This window comes from Pseudophryne corroboree, chromosome 10 (assembly GCF_028390025.1).
Source record: "Pseudophryne corroboree isolate aPseCor3 chromosome 10, aPseCor3.hap2, whole genome shotgun sequence".
Lineage (NCBI taxonomy): Eukaryota > Metazoa > Chordata > Amphibia > Anura > Myobatrachidae > Pseudophryne > Pseudophryne corroboree.
The window spans coordinates 325029361-325050827 of NC_086453.1; the positions used below are offsets into that span (position 1 = coordinate 325029361).

At 44.6% G+C, this 21467-nt stretch overlaps 1 protein-coding gene across 7 annotated transcripts in view; it reads right to left on the bottom strand.

The window, feature by feature from the left end:
• The window catches only part of LOC134966647 (scyllo-inositol 2-dehydrogenase (NADP(+)) IolW-like), a 455266-nt gene that overhangs the window by 206341 nt on the left and 227458 nt on the right, over positions 1-21467 (bottom strand). For all 7 annotated transcript variants that reach the window (XM_063943552.1, XM_063943551.1, XM_063943553.1 and 4 more), the window contains 4 exons: positions 20863-20947; positions 18193-18266; positions 10895-10954; positions 7074-7181 (listed from right to left, as the gene is read on the bottom strand). In XM_063943552.1, coding sequence (XP_063799622.1) covers positions 7074-7181; positions 10895-10954; positions 18193-18266; positions 20863-20947 — 327 coding nt within the window. The remainder of the gene's footprint in view (positions 1-7073; positions 7182-10894; positions 10955-18192; positions 18267-20862; positions 20948-21467) is intronic.

A 21467-nucleotide genomic window follows, 5' to 3' on the forward strand; every position in this document is an offset into this window, starting at 1 on the left:
TGTTTTGCTGAAGATCTTTAATGAAATGATGTGATATAACAATTGCATGCTTTTCTCTTAAGTGACATCGCACATTTACATCTACAGTCTCCAAAGTGATCACTAAGTGAAGACAAGAGTGTTAAAATTACCTGCTATACATTAACAAAGTGTATAATTAATATGTTAAGTGCGGCACAAAGCTCCCCAGCTAAAGAGAAAGGAGATCCAATTACAATAACAATGTGTTTTGGAAACAACATTTAGGAAGGATTTTACAATCCCAAAGACCAGAGTTCCGCAGAGAGGGGACTTACTAGCAATGAGCCTAAGATGACCTCTTATTCAAGAACGGTTGTGTCTATGTTGCCTTCGTGCAAAGGACCTGGACGTGACAAAACGAGTGGCCAGGAGACAACTTCCGCCCTTACAGCTCCTAAATGTTTTCTTCGATCTCAGTTCGTTTGGGGTATTTTTTTTTTTTTTTCAAGAACTACGATGATTCCCTCTAAACATTTTACCGAACAAACAGATTAAGATCTACAACATAGGCAATTTTCAGCACGAACAGTGTAGTGGTTAGCATTACTGCCTCACAGCACCGAGGTCATGGGTTTAATTACCGCCATGGCCCTAACTGTGTGGAGTTTGTATATTCTCCCCGTACTTGCGTGGGTTTCCTCCAGGTACTCCGGTTTCCTCCCACAATCCAAAAATATACTGGTAGGTCAACTGGCTCCCAACAAAATTAACCCTAGTGTGAATGTGTCTGTGTGTACATGCAGTAGGGAATATAGAGTGTAAGCTCCACTGGGGCAGGGACTGATGTGAATGGCCAAATATGCTCTGTAAAGCGCTGCGGAATATGTGTGCGCTATATAAATAACTGGTAATAATTAGAGATGAGCGGGTTCGGTTCCTCGGGATCCGAACCCCACCGAACTTCACCCATTTTACACGGTTCTGAGGCATACTCGAATCTTCCCGCCTTGCTCGGTTAACCAGAACTCGCCCGAATGTCATCATCCCGCTGTCGGATTCTCGCGAGATTCGTAATCTATATAAGGAGCCGCGCGTCGCCGCCATTTTCACTTGTGCATTGGAGATTGAACGGAGAGGACGTGGCAGCGTTCTCTCCATGAAAAGCTCCGTAATCTGTGCTCAGTGTGCTGCAAATATCTGTGCTCAGTGTGCTGAAAATACCTGATCAGTGTGCTGCACTGTGGGGACTGGGGACCACCAGTATAAGTATATACATGATGTGGCCATTCACTGGTACCTGGTGACAGAACGTATACTGGATTCCCTCACAATGTAACTTTATATCTGTCACCAGTATATACATGATGTGGCCATTCACTGGTACCTGGTGACAGAACGTATACTGGATTCCCTCACAATGTAACTTTATATCTGTCACCTATATACATGATGTGGTCATTCACTGGTACCTGGTGACAGAACGTATACTGGATTCCTCCACAATGTAACTTTATAACTGTCACCTATATACATGATGTGGCCATTCACTGGTACCTGGTGACAGAACGTATACTGGATTCCCCCACAATGTAACTTTATATCTGTCACCTATATAATAATTATAGTAGTACAGTACAGTAGGCCATTGCTGTATCTTGCAGCTCTGTGTCACTGCAAGTAGCCATTCCATATCTGTGCGGCATTTTTGTGAGCAGTATATATAGTATTACAGTGCAGCATTTTGGTGACCCAACAGTATATAGTTGTGTACAGTAGGTCATTGCTGTATCTTGCAGCTCTGTGTCACTGCAAGTATCCATCCATTCCATTTTCTTCCAGTGATTTGGACCAATAATACCATTGATTAGAACGAATAATTCCAGTGATTTTGTCATTTTCTTCCAGTGATTTGGACCAATAATACCATTGATTAGAACGAATAATTCCAGTGATTTGGACCAATAATACCATTGATTAGAACGAATAATTCCAGTGATTTTGTCATTTTCTTCCAGTGATTTGGACCAATAATACCATTGATTAGAACAAATAATTCCAGTGATTTTGTAATTTTCTTCCAGTGATTTGGACCAATAATACCATTGATTAGAACGAATAATTCCAGTGAATTTGTCATTTTCTTCCCAGTGATTTGGACCAATAATACCATTGATTAGAACGAATAATTCCAGTGAATTTGTCATTTTCTTCCAGTGATTTGGACCAATAATACCATTGATTAGAACAAATAATTCCTGTGATATTGAGGTGTTTGTGTCGCTTAGCTTAGCCGTCCAGCGACCACAGTGCACCTCTTTTTCTCTTTTCTTTGCATCATGTGCTGTTTGGGGACAATTTTTTTTAAGTGCCATCCTGTCTGACACTGCAGTGCCACTCCTAGATGGGCGAGGTGTTTGTGCCGCCCACTTGGGTCGCTTTGCTTATTCATCCAGCGACCTTGGTGCAATCTTTAGGACTAAAAATAGTATTGTGAGGTGTCAGGTGTTCAGAATAGACTGGAAATGAGTGGAAATTGTGGTTATTGAGGTTAATAATACTATAGGATCAAAATTACCCCCAAATTCTATGATTTAAGCTGTTTTTGAGGGGTTTTTGAAAAAAAAAACACCCGAATCCAAAACACATCCGAATCCGCCAAAAAAATTTCAGGGAGGTTTTGCCAAAACGCGCCCGAATCCAAAACACGGCGGCGGAACCGAATCCAAAACCAAAACACAAAACCCGAAAAATGTCCGGTGCACATCTCTAGTAATAATAATAATAATCTACCGGAATATAAAGAAATCTTATCAATTGATTTAGCAGAAATAATCTTAAGGGCCCCATACACTAGAACAATTATGCCCAATTCGGGCATTCGAGACGATATATTGGGTGAAATTGGCCATTTTGGCTGTGTATCCGATCCGATGTGCGGCCCCGTGAACATCGGATCGAATCCTCCAGATTGAACGTGCTGCACTCGTGATATGTCAGACCCCGCAGGCATGACTGGGATCGCCCAAGATATATCGTATGCAAAAGGACAGCATCCAATGTATCTTGGGCGATCCTGCCGCCCGGAAGGCTGCCGAGGGGCTCGTTACATCTGCCCCACCTGCAGTGCACATGGTTTTGCCCATTAGAGAAAGATTTTGCTGCTGCGATCAGATCTGAATTAAACCCACAGTCAGTTGTTCCTTTTTACATTTGCATTGATTTGTGGGAATACAATTCTGGAGTTGTTACGGTCATTTTAATATTCTTGACAGAGGGAAAAGGAGTGGATGGGTGACTTTAGGTATTTTTTTTTAGATTTGTGGCTCTATATGTGGATATAGTTATTTTTTTTTTGTAACTGTACATTTCAGAAGGATGCTTTGTCATTTCGCCAATATTGGATTTTAGGATGGTATGTGTAACCTCCCAAGGACCTATTAATAGAGGCTCATAGCTAGGTCTTATTATTCAGCATATAAGTCTCAGCTCAATTTGCAACTAGTCCCCTAAATAGTGTAAATGCCTTCATCAAATGCATCTAGCGTCATTCCGAGACAAATCAGATCATAGAAAGGGACCATAGATACCAGCTGTCCCTAAATTCCAGGGATAATCCAGGTTTTAACTATCAGACGCTGGAAAAGTCCTGATTTTTCAATACCGACCAACTGCAGAATACAGTTCGTTGAATGCCGTTCTTACCATTTATTTGTAATTTTCTGGGCTTTATAAGCTTATATAAACTTGAAGAAGTATTTGCAACTCAGAAAAGTACATTAAATAAAAGCAGGACACTACACTTCTAAACTATGCCTACATAGGGTGTAGTATGGTATGCCGGCGGCCGGGCTCCCAGCGACCAGCATACCGGCGCCGGAAGCCCGACCGCCAGCATACCGACAGGGTGGCGAGCGCAAATGAGCCCCTTGCGGGCTCGCTGCGCTCGCCACGCTGCTGGCACGGTGGCGCGCTACGCATGCCACGCTATTTATTCTCCCTCCAGGGGGGTCGTGGACCCCCACGAGGGAGATAAACTGTCGGTATGCCGGCTGTCGGGATCCCGGCGCCTGTATACTGTGCGCCGGGTTCCCGACAGTCGGCAACCTGAAGACCACCCCTTACATACTGTATGTAATTATGTACTCTGGGGCTAATTCAGTAAGGATAACAAATTCTGCTAATCAGCAGAATTTGCTATCCTTTGGATCGCATGATGTTAGGGGCCGCCCATCGCTGGGCAAGACCGCCCAGCATGCTGACCGGCGCCTCCCCCCTTGATGAAGCAGAAATTGTGAGTGCCTCGCAATTTCTGCTTCATCGTAAAAAATCTTGATGCCTCCTGCTGGCGCAGCTTAGCTGCGCCCGCAGCAGACCCGGAGCCATCTTACCCATCGCGGCAGCTGCGTGTGACGTCATGCAGCCGCAGCAATCACGCCCATGACGCGCCCCCATTCGTACCGCACTGCCCACCATTCATGCCGCCCCCGCAATGCTCCGTCTCCTCCCTGGAAACAGAGCATTGCCGTTACCCCCAGCGACAGCCTCTGATTGACAGGCTGAGGCAATCACTTTTTCTATGGACCCCCCCCCCACAGAAAGTGCGGGTGCATGCGCAGGGCGGGCGCAAAAAATTCCGGTTGGATCGCGATTTGCAATTAGCTCCTGTATACGAGATGTTGCCACTTTATGTACCCTGTTTGTATGTTTGCTCTGTGTAGCACTGCAGAACTTTGAGGTGCCCTATAAATAAATAATAATAATAGTAATAAAAACCAGTAACGTGATAGTAGCTCCTGCTTGGATGCATCAGCTCAAAAGTAGTGACCCAGAAAAAAATATTTACAATTGTTAACAGCCAAGGATCACAAGTGGCCCATCCAATAAAACAGCTGACACATACGTGCATATGGCTGCCATTGGACAACCAAGTAGGAGCGACCAGGCCAAAACAAATCCTACCTACAGTATTTCAAAGAGATTGTAGTTGCCTGTTGCCCCACAGATAGAATTAGACCAAAGCCCAAGCCAGGGGCGTAGCCAGAACTTTGTGGGTCCCATAGAAACATTTTGAAGGGACCCCCATCTCAATTCTTCTAGAGAGACACTTCTCTGCAGCTGTTGTTAATTGTATGCTCTATAATAGTGCCCTAGTTCAGTCTCTGAACCATAGTAGAGTCTTATTTAATGTTGTGCCCCATAGTAGTGCCCTAGTTTCTTTTATGTATCACAGTAGTGCTTAAGTTCACCCTGTGTCGCATTTCAGAGCTGCCAGTGCACATCATGCCGCTCAGTACCCCGGTTCTTATTCATTAAAATGCCCTCCAGTTCATTTTATACAACACTATAATGAACTGGTCCAGGGCATACCTAGATATTTTACAGACCCCAAGAAAAAACGTTGAATGGACCCCTACATACCACCCAATGGTGAAAAATGTATATATCACATGTAACTGTGACAGGGAAGGTGGCCCCCTCAGCTCTGGGCCCCATAGCAGCTGCAGTGCTTGCACCTATGGTAGCTACGCCCTTGGCCCAAGCTATATTCAAGCTATCAACCCGTGAGATACCTCACCACTGCCTGCAACCCACAAACTATTACATTTGGGCCAGTGCCAGACTAGATCGTTTCTTACATGGTCACTAATGGACTTTGCAGACCATACTCACACCCATCAGTAAATCTTTAGCCCCTAAAACCAACTTCAGAAACAAGAGAAGCAGGTGCATGTGTATATAAAATAAACGCAAATTACACTGAAAATACGAGGGGCGTGCAATAAATTTCCAGATGCACAAAAAGTATTATATTTACAAAGTGAACACTATATTTTTTCAAAGTATTCACCAGAAGTTGCATGTGCTCAAACCAGTCTGAAGCAGGTACTGTACGTCTTCTACATGCTGGATGAAGGTTTCCACTGCAGCTTCCGGTGACTCAAAATTAATCCCAGGCATCTTGTACTTGACTTGTAGGAATACCAAGAAGTTGCTGGGGGAAAAGGTCTGGACTGTATGGAAAATGACCAAGCCCCTGGATGCGTTCATGGGCTAGAAAATCCACCACTTTACTGGACTTGTGGGCAGATGCACGGTCGTGATAGAGAAGGGCACCACGAGAGTGAGTTCTTGATCGATCGGCGCCTGGAACGGGTTTCCAGCACTTGCGGAAGGCATTGGTTGGCGTTTCAGTCCCCAGTGATGGTGCGCTGCTGCATGAATGGTACGTATCTACAGGACCTGTCTAGGCCACAGAAACAGCCCCCATCTGCTTGGCCACGCTGTGCTCACATCAGAATTTCTATGGTGGCGCAGCTCCAACTAGGGTTCACTGGGCCTACTATTTGGTCTCGGGTCGAAACTGTAGATCCAGGATTCATCACCACTGATGATCTCCTAGACTGGGTTTGAGCGACTGCCATCAAACTTGGCCTTCTGCTCTCAAATCAGCTGATGGGGCACTCGACATGCACAAACTTTGCTCAGGACAAGCTTTTCGTGGAGTATCAAAGCGAATGGATCCTGATGAGATGCCCATCTCCTTCTCTAACTGGGCCATGGTTACCCTGGCGTCCACCTCAACTATGACCCACATGGCAGCAACACTGTCCCCGGTGATGGCGGACACAGGATGGCAGCAGCACTCCTAGTCTTCCAGGGACAGTCTACCGCCCAGAAATTCTGCAATCCACTCAACCACAGTGGTTCAGGATGGTGCTTCCTCCCATAAAGCAGCTCAGTGTCAGTCAAAGCTCTCCAGCTGTTGCAGACCACTCTTGTAGTCGTAGAAGATCATGGCTCTCCGGTGAACTCTGTTGAGCTCCAGAAAGAGTTTGTGAAGGAAGTGAACATGCTGACTACTTCGGTGTGCAGTGCCTTGACATTTCACATGTACTTTAGCCAGAGATTACAGTTCACAACCAGACAGTGTCTACTCTACCAAAGCACTGCAAATCCGGAAACTTCTTGCACACCCCTAGTGTAGAACACAAGGTTTGGTGGCATGCACTGTTTGTGTGTAAACAGGATGTAGAGATGTTTCCATTTGCACTAATGCACACGACAGTGTCACACACTGGCTGTTTAATGGTGTTAGTATTGCATTGTTTTACCTTCACTAGCTTTGAAGCAGGATGATAACGCAAGACATGTCCCACCGCCAGTATAATGCCACTCTCTTTACAAGCACGGATAATTTCACTACAGTCTTCTTCTGTCACCTAAGATACAAAAAGAAAAGAAAAATTACCGTTTTGGTTTTTATTTTTAAACTTAATGCCCATTCGCATAGGGAATACATTTGCTTATCTAGGATAACACGGCAGTACAGTGGTAAGTATTGCCATTTTACAGCACTGGGACGGCTTCAGACTAAGGGAGTGTGCGTTTGTGTAGCATAAAAATGTTAATTGCTGTATTTTCAACTGTTGTGCATTTACTTTGGTAGCGTGCGGATAAAATATTAAGGCATTTGTTACCTTACCCAGAAACATCTTTCTACATCAGAATATAAAATAAAGCATTAAAGACTTAATAGCACATCTGCTGTTGTGATGTTTTAGTTAATTGACTCAAATTTCACGGATGCTATAATAGATGCACGATCTTTAGCACTTTTGCATGAGTGAGATAATGAGACCGGGACCTGTTAAAATAATCATTGCTAACTTTGCTTTTTTAAATGGGTTTTCAAGCGCTAGCTCTTAACATATGCCGGTGATTGTTTTCAATGATTTCGGGTAATTTTACTAACCATGTGATGTTCTTACTTAGGTGGAAACACAATATCAGTATAACTTTTCTCAGACGAGGTAATGCAGGAATCAGTGGTAGCGGTCATGGTAAGGCACAAGCCAACGTTAATGGCAATGATACTATGACGTCGGGACACCGAGATGAGCACAATACCCAAGAAGGAGCAGATAAAAACAATGATCAGTCCATTATAAGGCATGACAATAAGTTATAGCTGCCTGCTCCCGGATTGGGCGGGGGCGGGGGTGATCACAGCACTCTAAACGGAACTCTCCAAATACAGTAGTTTCTCCCACATCCTAGATACTCATCAACTCATCAGTAGCATATTGAAAGTGTTGATACTGATCCCGGCAGTTGGAATCCCGACACTGCTCGGAATGCCGACGTTGGCATCCTGACATGGATTTAAATGCTCGATCGTGGTCTGCTGGGACTTCGTTCTGGTAATTCGCGGGTGGGCGAGGAGAAGATGCTCGGTTTCTGAACTTTCCTCTTAATTTAGGATTGCCATCACCTGTGTTGAACTAGTTCATTAATAAGAAAGGTGTTTCAGCACAGGTGATAGCAATCATAAATTAAAAGGGTAGTCAAGGAACAGAGCATTTTGTCCCCCCTCGAATAGGTCATGTTGGGAGGTATGACTGAAAGAGATAGCATTCATTTTTTTTGACTCAGTGGTGGTCCCCAGTGGCTTGTGGCCCTAGGCAGCTGCCTAATGGTAGAGCTGGCTCTGCTGGGACCTAAACCTACCACACCAGCAGTGGACAGTAATGGATTTATAGACTCAAGGCAGCAAGATACACACAGCTCAAGGATACCCAGTACCGCAGCTGGGGGGAACCTAAGAACCGGAGACCCCGCAACCCTGGAATCGGATATCAGAAATGCAGGAATAGACCTTAGCAGAGATCATCACCCAAAGCACCTGCCTGTGGAAAAACCAGAGACAGCACCGCAGAATACTACAAGTACCATATACTATACACTCAGTAGCGGATATCCTTAATAGATGGTATGCAAGTTCAATGCAGACGGCTGTAAGCAGGATATGCTGGAAGCTGGATGGTTATGAGCACACTGCAGTACAGGGAAGGACATCAGACATCGATGATTCCTAAGCATCAATATTTGTGCCAGATGTCATATGCTTTTGCCATCGATGGGAGAGAACCAGATAGTTTCTCTCCATCGATAGCACAGCATAAACAAATATATATTTTTTTCAATATGGCAGGACTAGGAGCATAGCTCCACCCCCGACACCCATGAAGCCCCATCCCCGTGCTGTGATTGGCCCATGGGTCATTCACAGAAATACCAGGGATGACCACCGATGAGTGAAACCATAGCATATTTGGTGACCATCGATGGCCACTCAGAGTTTCGCTATCGATGGCGAACACACCGATGGCCATCCCTACTGCAGTAATGGCAAAGGTAATAACTGAATCTGGTAGCAGGTCAATCGATGCAATTTTGTTAGCAGTTGGGCAAAACCATGTGCACTGCAGGGAAGGCAGATGTAACATGTGCAGAGAGCGTTAGATTTGTGTGGGATGTGTTCAAACTGAAATCTAAATTGCAGTGTAAAAATAAAGCAGCCAGTATACTATTTACCCTGCACAGAAACAAAATAACTCACCCAAATCTAACTATATCTGCCCCACCTGCAGTGCACATGGTTTTGCCCAACTGCTAACAAATTTGCTGCTGTGATCAACTCCGAATTACCCCTTTAGAGCAGAGGTCTGTAAATATGTATAAACACAGGATGTTTCTTTGCATACAGCAGGAACATGGTAACACAGGAGTTTACCTTTGTGTACAGCAGGAACAAGATAACACAGGAGTGTATCCATGGATACAGCAGAAATGGAGATAACAGAGACTTGTGATCAGGAACTATCCCCGAGGGAAGTTGTTGCTCTGTCACTGGCTAGCTGGCCTAAGCAGGTTTAAATAGGCAGTGGTGGGAGATCATTGGTGACTGGAGTCAGATGACAGCAGCAGCAGCACTGGGATTGGTTTAGTGAATCACATGGAAGAATCCAAGCTGGCTGTTTTCAAGCATATTCAGAAATCATGCTGAGTGCCAAGAAGACTTGCAAACAATACAAATATGACAGTGCCGGGTCCAGTATGTACAGATGTGTCTTCATACATCTTGCCTCGATACACCATGCAGCAGGAGATGCCTGGCCTGAGTGAGATGACCGTCCTGTGCAACTCCGATTGCGTCAGGATTCTCTTTTGCCAATAATGCATCTTATTCGCATTGCTTTGCGAATAAGAGCACAAGCAGACTCTGCTGATAAGAATATGCGTATAGTCTATGTGCGACCGTGCCTGTATCTGCATCCGAAATGGTACAGTACAGTGTTTTCTAGGAAAGCACTGTAGCATAGCATTTCGTACGCAGATACAGCCGCAGTCACATACAGAATATAGGCATGCCACATGTCATTTTAATCGGCAAAGGCTGCTTGTTCATGCTATTTGCATTATTTTGCGAATAAGACACATTTTAATGGAAATAAATGCATGAAAATATGCTCAGCACTACAAAGTCACGGCATGGTGTGACTAGAAGTACAGTTTAACATGTAGGGAGGCTAGATGCAGGTGGACACATCTGTAGAACTAAGACCCCAATTCATGACAGACAGATCAGGCTGTGGAAGGACATTTCTGGGCAACAGGCAGGCCCTGCTCCCCCTCCCCTGCCCCCCCCCCCCCCCGCCATATGTGATGTCATGACATCATAGAAGAGGTTGCCGTTGGCATGAAAGGGAGCGTTGGGCGGTTCTCTAGGCTGCAGGTTGCCATTCCAAGCACTCTACAAGCTGAATATATGTGCTACCTAAGCAATGATGGTGCCATCCCCTTTGCCTTGCATACCTGTGACCCATTCCAAGAAAGCTGACCAATCTAATACACAGGTGGTCAGTGCTGGGGGTCACCAATGAGAGCTGTGTATTGTACTTTGTCTACCTTCCTGACCAATAGAGGAGAAAGCTATGACATCATCACTACATTGGAAGTGTCATCTTAAAGATTTCAGTCAATATGCATGTTAGTGATATGAGATGTCAGTCCATATTAAATCCACTTTTATATAAGTTGATAGCTAAAATCAACAAGTACAGTACATATAATAGGACATGTAAACACTTACAGCCATGGGTTTTTCCAGCAGAATATGATAGCCCTTCCTTGCAAAAGCTATTGCAGGGTCCTGTAATACAAGCAACGATAAAGATGTATATACAGTATAACTGTATCCCTGCATAAAAACACAGTGTAAGCAATGCAACCACCCACATACAAAATAAAGGAAACATATATAAAATTATCCAGAATGGTGTCAGTTGTGATTTATAGGGGGGTATTCAATTAAGTGCCGTTTTTTTCGACTGGTCGAAAAAACGGCACTAATTTAACACCCCCTATTCAATTGCGGGCGTTTTCGTTTTTTGGTCTGTTTTCGACCATGCCGATTTTTTTGTTTTGTTCCTATTGGCATGGGTGAAAATGGACCAAAAAACGGTCGAAAATGTCCACAAATTCAACAAAACCGGTGGATCCAACGGCACTGGAACTGAATAGGGCAAAACCAAATTCACCCTAAAATCGGCGAAGAATGCAATTTTTGCAACTTGTCGGAAATTCCGACACTAATTGAATACCCCCCATAATGTAGGACCTCGATTTGCAAGAACAGTTGGGAACCAGTTTTTTGGAAGAACGGCAACTCTGAAGACCCTTCAAATATTTATTTAAGAAGGACTAGAAAGATTTGGGACCTTGATGTCCAAGCAGTTTTTGCATTAGACGAGAACGCTGGATCCGCCATGAATCATTTTCTATTTCTTAAAAAAAAACAAAAAACAGCATCTGAGCATAGTGGCCATCATTTCTGTCCAATCAGGTGCGTCATTCATTGCACACCTACAGGGCTGGTGGAATTGGGTCACAGCAAAGACCCTCATTCCTCCTCTTCAATGATTTGTTGACCTTCCCCTGGGCTAGTCTATCCTGCGGATGCCTGATGGTGACCCCTACTACCCCATTTGCTGTACAATTTAAAACCATACAGTATGTCTTAACCAGAGTCTCCCAAACTCCGCCATTACAGTCCAGGTTACTTTGAGGTCTATTCATGAAGCAGCGAAAAGAGTGGAGAAAAGGACCACTGGAGAAATTGCCCATAGCAACCAATCTGCTTTGAAGGAAGTCTTTATCATAGTGGTTCTTAAACTGTGTGCCGTGGCACCCTGGGGTGCAGCAGGACCTTTGCAGGGGTGCCCTGGGTTGGTGATCCAGGACCGATTCAAAATATTTATGGTTAATGTAATAGGCAAAACCAGTGCTGATGGCGGCCAATCATATAATATGTGGACAAACAGAAAGGAATCCTGTACCTCACCAAAGAACTGACCCTGAGGATGACATATAAACTAGAGATGAGCGGGTTCGGTTCTCCGAGAGCCAAACCCCCCCGAACTTCACCTATTTTACATGGGTCCGAGGCAGCCTCGGTTCTTCCCGCCTTGCTCGGTTAACCCGAACGTCATCATCCCGCTGTCGGATTCTCGCGAGATTCGTATTCTATATAAAGAGCCGCGCGTCGCCGCCATTTTCACTCGTGCATTGGAGATTGAACGGAGACGATGTGGCTGCATTCTCTCCATGAAAAGCTCCGTATCTGTGCTCAGTGTGCTGCAAATATCTACGTTCTCTGCTTGAAAACGTTCCATATCTGTGCTCAGTGTGCTGCAAATATCTGTGCTCAGTGTGCTGCATTGTGGGGACCACCAGTATATAATTATAGTAGTACAGTACAGTAGGCCATTGCTGTATCTTGCAGCTCTTTGTCAAGTATACTATCCATATCTGTGCTGCATTATTGTGAGTAGTATATAGTAGGACAGTGCAGCATTTTGGTGAATAGCAGTACACATATAGTACAGTACAGTAGGCCATTGCTGTATCTTGCAGCTCTGTGTCAAGTATGGGTGTGGTTCATCAAATCGACAGTGTCTAGGTCGACAATGTTTAGGTCGACCACTATAGGTCGACAGTCACTAGGTCGACATGGATGGAAGGTCGACAGGGTTTCTAGGTCGACATGTGCTAGGTCGACAGGTCTAAAGGTCGACATGAGGATTATTATTTTTTGTGTGTCGTTTTCTTCGTAGAGTGACCGGGATCCCAAATTAGTGCACCGCATCCCCTCGCTTCGCTCGCCATGCTTCGGGCATGGTGCCTTCGCTCCGCTACCGCTTCGCTCGGCACACTTTACCGTTCCAATCGTAGTCCACGTGGATCGTTAAGTATGAAAAAATTCAAAAAAAGAATTTTTTTTAAAAAACTCATGTCGACCTTTAGACCTGTCGACCTAGCACATGTCGACCTAGAAACCCTGTCGACCTTCCACCCATGTCGACCTAGTGACTGTCGACCTATAGTGGTCGACCTAAACATTGTCGACCTAGACACTGTCGATCTTCAGACCGGATCCCGTCAAGTATACTATCCATATCTGTACTGCATTATTGTGAGCAGTATATAGTAGGACAGTGCAGCATTTTGGTGACCAGCAGTATACATATATAGTACAGTACAGTAGAACATTGCTATTGATATATTAATGGCATATAATTCCACACATTAAAAAATGGAGAACAAAAATGTGGAGGGTAAAATAGGGAAAGATCAAGATCCACTTCCACCACGTGCTGAAGCTGCTGCCACTAGTCATGGCCGAGACGATGAAATGCCATCAACGTCGTCTGCCAAGGCCGATGCCCAATGTCATAGTAGAGAGCATGTAAAATCCAAAAACTAAAGTTCAGTAAAATGACCCAAAAATCAAAATTAAAAGCGTCTGAGGAGAAGCGTAAACTTGCCAATATGCCATTTACGACACGGAGTGGCAAGGAACGGCTGAGGCCCTGGCCTATGTTCATGGCTAGTGGTTCAGCTTCACATGAGGATGGAAGCACTCATCCTCCCGCTAGAAAAATGAAAAGACTTAAGCTGGCAAAAGCACAGCAAAGAACTATGCTTTCTTCTAAATCACAAATCCCCAAGGAGAGTCCAATTGTGTCGGTTGCGATGCCTGACCTTCCCAACACTGGACGGGAAGAGGTGGCGCCTTCCACCATTTGCACGCCCCCTGCAACTGCTGGAAGGAGCACCCACAGTCCAGTTCCCGATAGTCAAATTGAAGATGTCACTGTTGAAGTACACCAGGATGAGGATATGGGTGTTGCTGGCGCTGAGGAGGAAATTGAGAAGGAGGATTCTGATGGTGAGGTGGTTTGTTTAAGTCATGCACCCGGGGAGACACCTGTTGTCCGTAGGATGAATATGGCCATTGACATGCCTGGTCAAATTACGAAAAAAAAACCCACCTCTTTCGTTGTAGAATTATTTTAACAGAAATGCAGACAGCAGGTGTCAAGCCGTGTGTTGCCTTTGTCAAGCTGTAATAAGTAGGGGTAAGGACGTTAACCACCTAGGAACATCCTCCCTTATACGTCACCTGGAGCGCATTCATCAGAAGTCATTGACAAGTTCAAAAACTTTGGGTGACAGTGGAAACAGTCCACTGACAACTAAATCCCTTCCTCTTGTACCCAAGCTCCTGCAAACCACACCACCAACTCCCTCAGTGTCAATTTCCTACTTAGACAGGAACGCCAATAGTCCTGTAGGCCATGTCACTGGCAAGTCTGACGAGTCCTCTTCTGACTGGGATTCCTCCGATGCATCCTTGAGTGTAACGTCTAATGCTGCTGGCGCTGCTGTTGTTGCTGCTGGGAGTCGATCGTCATCCCAGAGGGGAAGTCAGAAGGCCACTTGTACTACTTACAGTAAGCAATTGACTGTCCAATAGTCCTTTGCGAGGAAGATGAAATAACACAGCAGTCATCCTGCTGCAAAGCGGATAACTCAGGCCTTGGCAGCTGTGTTGGTGTTAAACGTGTCCCCAGTATCCTCCGTTAGTTCACAGGGACTTTCGAGAATTGCTTGAGGTATTGTGTCCCCGGTACCAAATACCATCTAGGTTCCACTTCTCTAGGCAGGCGATACAGAGAATGTACACAGACGTCAGAAAAAGACTCACCAGACTCCTAAAAAATGCAGTTGTACCCAAAGTCCACTTAACCATGGACATTTGGACAAGTGGAGCAGGGCAGACTCAGGACTATATGACTGTGACAGACCACTGGGTAGATGTATTGCCTCCCGCAGCAAGAGCAGCAGCGGCGGCACCGGTAGCAGCATCTCGCAAACACCAACTCGTTCCTAGGCAGGCTACGCTTTGTATCACCGCTTTCCATAACAGGCATATAGCTGACAACCTCTTACGGAAACTGAGGAACATCATCGCAGAATGGCTTAACCCAATTGGACTCTCCTGGGGATTTGTGACATCGGACAACACCACCAATATTGTGCATGCATTACATGTGGGCAAATTCCAGCACGTCCCATGTTTTGCACATACATTGAATTTGGTGGTGCAGAATTATTGAAAAAACGACAGGGGCGTGCAAGAGATGCTGTCGGTGTCCCGAAGAATTGCGGGCCACTTTCGGCATTCAGCCACCGCGTGCCGAAGACTGGAGCACCAGCAAACACTCCTGAACCTGTCCCGCCATCATCTGAAGCAAGAGGTGGTAACGAGGTGGAATTCAACCCTCTATATGCTTCAGAGGATGGAGGAGCAGCAAAAGGCCATTCAAGCCTATACATATGCCTACGATATAGGCAAAGGAGGGGGAATGCACCTGACTCAAGCGCAGTAGAGAATGATTTCAACATTGTGCAAGGTTCTGCAACCCTTTGAACTTGCCACACGTAAAGTCAGTTCAGACACTGCTAGCCTGAGTCAGGTCATTCCCCTCATCAGGCTTTTGCAGAAGCAGCTGGAGAGATTGAAGGAGGAGCTTAAACGGAGCGATTCCGCTAGGCATGTGGGACTTGTAGATGGAGCCCTTAATTCGCTTAACCAGGATTCACGGGTGGTCAATCTGTTGAAATCAGAGCACTACATTTTGGCCACCGTGCTCGATCCTAGGTTTAAAGCCTACGTTGTATCTCTCTTTCCGGCAGACACAAGTCTGCACATGTTCAAAGACCTGCTGGTGAGACACTTGTCAACTCAAGCGGAACGTGACCCGTCAACAGCTCCTCCTTCACATTCTCCTGCAACTGGGGCTGCGAGGAAAAGGCTAAGAATTCAAAGCCCACCCGCTGGCGGTGATGCAGGGCAGTCTGGAGCGAGTGCTGACATCTGGTCCGGACTGAAGGACCTGCCAACAATTACTGATATGTTGTCTACTGTCACTGCATATGATTCAGTCACCATTGAAAGAATGGTAGAGGATTATATGAGTGACCGCATCCAAGTAGGCATGTCAGACAGTCCGTACGTATACTGGCAGGAAAAAGAGGCAATTTGGAGGCCCTTGCACAAACTGGCTTTATTTTACCTAAGTTGTCCCCCCTCCAGTGTGTACTCCGAAAGAGTGTTTAGTGCAGCCGGTCACCTTGTCAGCGATCGGCGTACAAGGTTACTTCCACAAAATGTGGAGAAGATGATGTTCATCAAAATTAATTATAATCAATTCCTCCGTGGAGACATTCACCATCAATTGCCTCCAGAAAGTACACAGGGACCTGAGATGGTGGATTCCAGTGGGGACGAATTAATACTCTGTGAGGAGGGGGATGTACACAGTGAAAGGGGTGAGGAATCGGAGGATGATGATGAGGTGGACATCTTGCCTCTGTAGAGCCAGTTTGACCAAGGAGAGATTGATTGCTTCTTTTTTTAGTGGCGGCCCAAACCAACCATACATTTCAGCCACAGTCGTGTGGCAGACCCTGGGGCTGAAATGATGGGTTTGTTAAAGTGTGCATGTCCTGTTTATACAACATAAGGGTGGGTGGGATGTCCCAAGGACAATTCCATCTTGCACCTCTTTTTTTTATTTTATTCATCTTTGCATCATGTGATGTTTGGGGCCAATTTTTTTTAAGTGCCATCATGTCTGACACTGCAGTGCCACTCCTAGATGGGCCAGGTGTTTGTGCCGCCCACTTGGGTCGCTTAGCTTAGTCATCCAGCGACCTCGGTGCAAATTTTAGGACTAAAAATAATATTGTGAGGTGTGAGGTGTTCAGAATAGACTGGAAATGAGTGGAAATTATGGTTAGAGGTTGATAATACTATAGGATCAAAATTACCCCCAAATTCTATGATTTAAGCTGTTTTTGAAGTGGTTTTGAAAAAAAAAACACCCGAATCAGACAAAAAATTTTTAGGGAGGTTTTGCCAAAACGCGTCCGAATCCAAAACACGGCCGCGGAACCCGAATCCAAAACCCGAAAAATTTCCGGTGCACATCTCTAATATAAACACAATTTACATAATTTAATATTTCTTCTAAACTTCTCCATAAAAAAAATCTTTTGGCCTAGGGGTGCCGTGAAAAAAATTCTGATTCTCTAGGGCGCTGTGACTCAATAAAAAGTTTGAGAACCACTGCTTTATCAAATACATTCTATACAATGTAAGGGAGATTCTGATTGGTTGCCATGGGCAACTTCTCCACTGGTCTGTTTCTCCATTCTTTTCACTGCTTCATAAATAGACCCCTTTATTCTATATAAAGGTCTGCTTAACGTTAATTATTGTAATTGTTTACTCCAAGGCAGGACTGATTAAGAACGGGTTGTACAGAAGTCAGCATTCCCTTTCTTTACTGAAGCATTTAATTAAAGCCCATTTACTTTCTAAGAAGAAAAAACAAACAAACGCTTAGCTCTTTTATCGGTCGTCTGTTCACGCTTATGTTTATTTTATATAATCTGCCAATGTGAAGCACCTTGAGTCCTATTGGGAAGAAAGCATTCTATAAATAGCTGTTCTTATTAATGCTCCCACACCGAATAGCTTTCTGTATGGTCAGTAGAAAACTATAATGTGTCTATGAGGCAAGTCTTCATTATTCTGTGTCAGGACCGAATAGCAAAAACGCAGCGACAAAATGTTTTCAGCACGTGCTCCTCAGTTGTATATGGAGGTGATCCTACAGAAATGCAACCGTATCCTCAAACACAACACTGATGCCTACAGAGCAGCTTAAGGAGACTCAACAAGAATGGCTGTTCATATATTGGGAAATGCAGGTGCAAGATTGGGGGTTGAGACGTGAACCAGAGCACCATCTGGTTGGCATTTCACTCGGAGAACGCAGCCATTGGGGTTACCAGGGAGATAAAAGAGAATTTGGCTCTATAACAGCTGCATGTGGTACGCCCAATGAGAGATCTACGAAAGGAACAGCACAGAGGCTGAAACTCTGGAGGGCAGAGACCTCCCTACAGAATAGGATTCTTGCACCTGCTGCTGCAGCAAAATGACTTATGTGTAGATGTGAATTTCTCAACACGTACCTTATGCAGTCTGTCCGGGGTTGCGATTATCACGGCGTCTGCAAATTTTTCCTGCTCAGCAGCTTCTCTCCAATCTGCATTAAAAAAAAAAAAATGTATTATAAATTATCTCACAGTGAAAAGGAGACTTGGCTTTTAAATGTGTATCTTCACTCTAGACTTAATTTACTGCAAACAGTCATTTTCTAAATATGAAAAATAAAAAAACAGTGGTTGCTGTGGCAACCAAATTTCGTACTTAAGTGAACTATTAATAAATAAACCCCTGTGGGCCGTGCGTGCACTTTAAATTAGCGGTGACTAATCCAATTCTTAGTGATGTGCCACTGAACATCACCGTAATGTCTGGCTACCTATGTTACATGCTACGGTAGCAAACCTTCCCTGATATCTTCTATGCATCTCTACATGGTGGAAAGCAAAATCAGAGAAGATGGATGGTTGAACAGTGCGCTTCACGGTGGTCATACCGAGTTGTTCGCTAGCTGCATTCCTTCGCTGTGCAGCGATGAGGCCAAAAACTGGCACTTCTGTGCATGCGTGCGCGGCGTACTATTACAACGAACGATGTAGTTTTACACGGGGTCTAGCGATGCTTTTCAGTCGCGCAGGCAGCCGCAGAGTGACTGACAGGAAGAGGGAGTTTCTGGGTGTCAACTGACCGTTTTCAGGGAGTGTTTGGAAAAACGCAGGCATGCCAGGAAAAACGCAGGCGTGGCTGGGCGAACGCAGGGCGTGTTTGTGATGACAAATCCGGAACTGAATAGTCTGAAGTGATCGCAAGCGATGAGTAGGTTTGAAGCTACTCTGAAACTGCACAAAAAAAAAAACTTTGTAGCCGCTCTGCGATCCCTTCGTTCGCACTTATGCTAAGCTAAAATACACTCCCAGTGGGCGGCGGCATAGCGTTTGCACGGCTGCTAAAAACTGCTAGCGAGCGATCAACTTGGAATGACCACCCACATCCGTTGCGGTGTCCCTATGTGCACATCACCTGGAACTGAACGGACCTAAATGGGAGAGGCAAGCAATAGATACTAGAGACCGTACCTAGCGCCCGATTACCTATAGGATAGGCGTCATCTGGGGCGGAACTAATATAGGTGCAGCTGTTATGGGGCCCACAGCTGAGGGGGGAGCCTGTATTCCTTAGCTGTGCCATGTTTCTATGTGAGTTTTTTTGCCATTGGGCGGTACATGGGCTCTTTCATGCGTTACGAGCCTCACAAATTATTAGCTATGCTCCTGGGCGTAATATATCTATTAGTTCATATAAAAAATGAAAAAGTCCACAATTCAGTATGTAGACTTATCCTTTGAAGGCTACGGTGTTCACAATCTACAGGGCGATTCAAAAGTCGTAGAACACCCTTTTGTTTCAAAAACTATGCAGAAAATGGGAAAACTGACTTAGATTCAAGATGGACAATTTCAAGATGGCGCCCATGTTTGGTACATAACCTAAAAGATAGCCCACCTCACCCATACCTTACTGGAGGTTTCCTGCACAGTTTTTGAAACAAAAGGGTGTACTGTGACTTTTGAATTACCCTGTAGAATACAGAATATCAGTTTACATTTGACATATGTTGTTAGTTTTATGAAGCTCTACAAGGGGCGATCACCAGAGAAAGGGCGCTCACCAGCTTTTATGAAGCCCAAATCCGAGGGGCGATCACCAGAGAAAGGTTTCATGGAGGTGCAGCCCAATGGCAACATCGTACACTCGTCAAAATGCAATTTCCCATCAGACATTATGAACTCATCTCAAAATATCTCCCTACCCGACCTCTCCGCTCTGCACAAGATCTACGTTTCTCATCCACATGTATTACTTGTTCCCACTCAAAATTACAGGACTTTATCCGGGCTTCACCCACTCTGTGGAATGCCCTCCCATGCACAATAAGACTCTCCACTAGTCTCCAAAACTTTAAACGTTCCCTGAAAACTCATCTCTTCAGACAAGCCTACCAAATCCAAGACCCACCCACATAGCCTTCAATGCTTCCCTATCTAATTACATCCTCTCTGTACAGTATACATAACCACCACATATCATGTCTTTTTTTACTCTCACACCCTCCTGACACTTGGCCAACATTGTGGGGTGATCATATCATACAACCCATTAAGAACCTAACAATCTGGTGGACCATTATGCAATAGATAGCATCTTTCCTTGTGTATCAATGCCTATTTCCCTATAGACTGTAAGCTTGCGAGCGGGGCCTTCCTACCTCTGTCTGTCTGTTTTTTTCCCAGTTTTGTTCTATTACTGTTGTTCTAATTGTAAAGCACAACGGAATATACTGCACTATGGGGGTAATTCGGAGTTGATCACAGCAGGAACTTTGTTAGCAGTTGGGCAAAACCATGTGCACTGCAGGGGAGGCAGATATAACATGTGCAGAGAGAGTTGGGTGTGGTGTCTTCAATCTGCAATCTAAATTGCAGTGTAAAACTAAGGCAGCCAGTATTTACCCTGCACAGAAACAAAATAACACCCAAATCTAACTCTCTCTGCACATGTTATATCTGCCTCCCCTGCAGTGCACGTGATTTTGCCCAACTGCTAACAAAATTCCTGCTGCGATCAACTCAGAATTACCCCCCATATAAGAAAAACAGTTAATAAATAAATTCAATTTAAAAGGAAAAAAAGGTTACCATCAAAACATTTGTCTTCTTCTATATCATGATGCAACTTAAGTTTTTCTTTATTGCAAGATTGAGGATCAGCAACCCCAACAATCTGAGGGGAAAAAAAGCAATAATTAATATGTAATCTGTGTTAATACATTAAATCTTTGTACCCTCATGTACTAAGTGTCACAGGATCGCATTATATGTCACTTCTGCAATGTAGTCAAGATATTAAGGGGTCTATTCATGAAGCAGTGAAAGTAGTGTGGAGAAGTGAGCCAGTGAAGGAGAAGTTGCACATGGCAACCAATCAGCTGCAACGTATAATTTTATAGCATGCACATTATAAAGGTTACCTCAACACTGATTGGTTGCCATGGGCAACTTCTGCACTGGCTCACTTCCACACTCTTTACTGCTTCATGAATAGACACCTTTATTTACTATATCTAGCCCAGAGATTCTCTGTCACCTCCCACCTGGGTATTCAATTAAATCAATAGGCTCTGCTATATATACACTAATGCACCGTAGAAATAATAATAATAATAATAATAATATTTATTTAACACCCTTCTCCCAGTAGGACTCCGTGCTTCACATTTACAAAATACAAGATGTAGAGATTA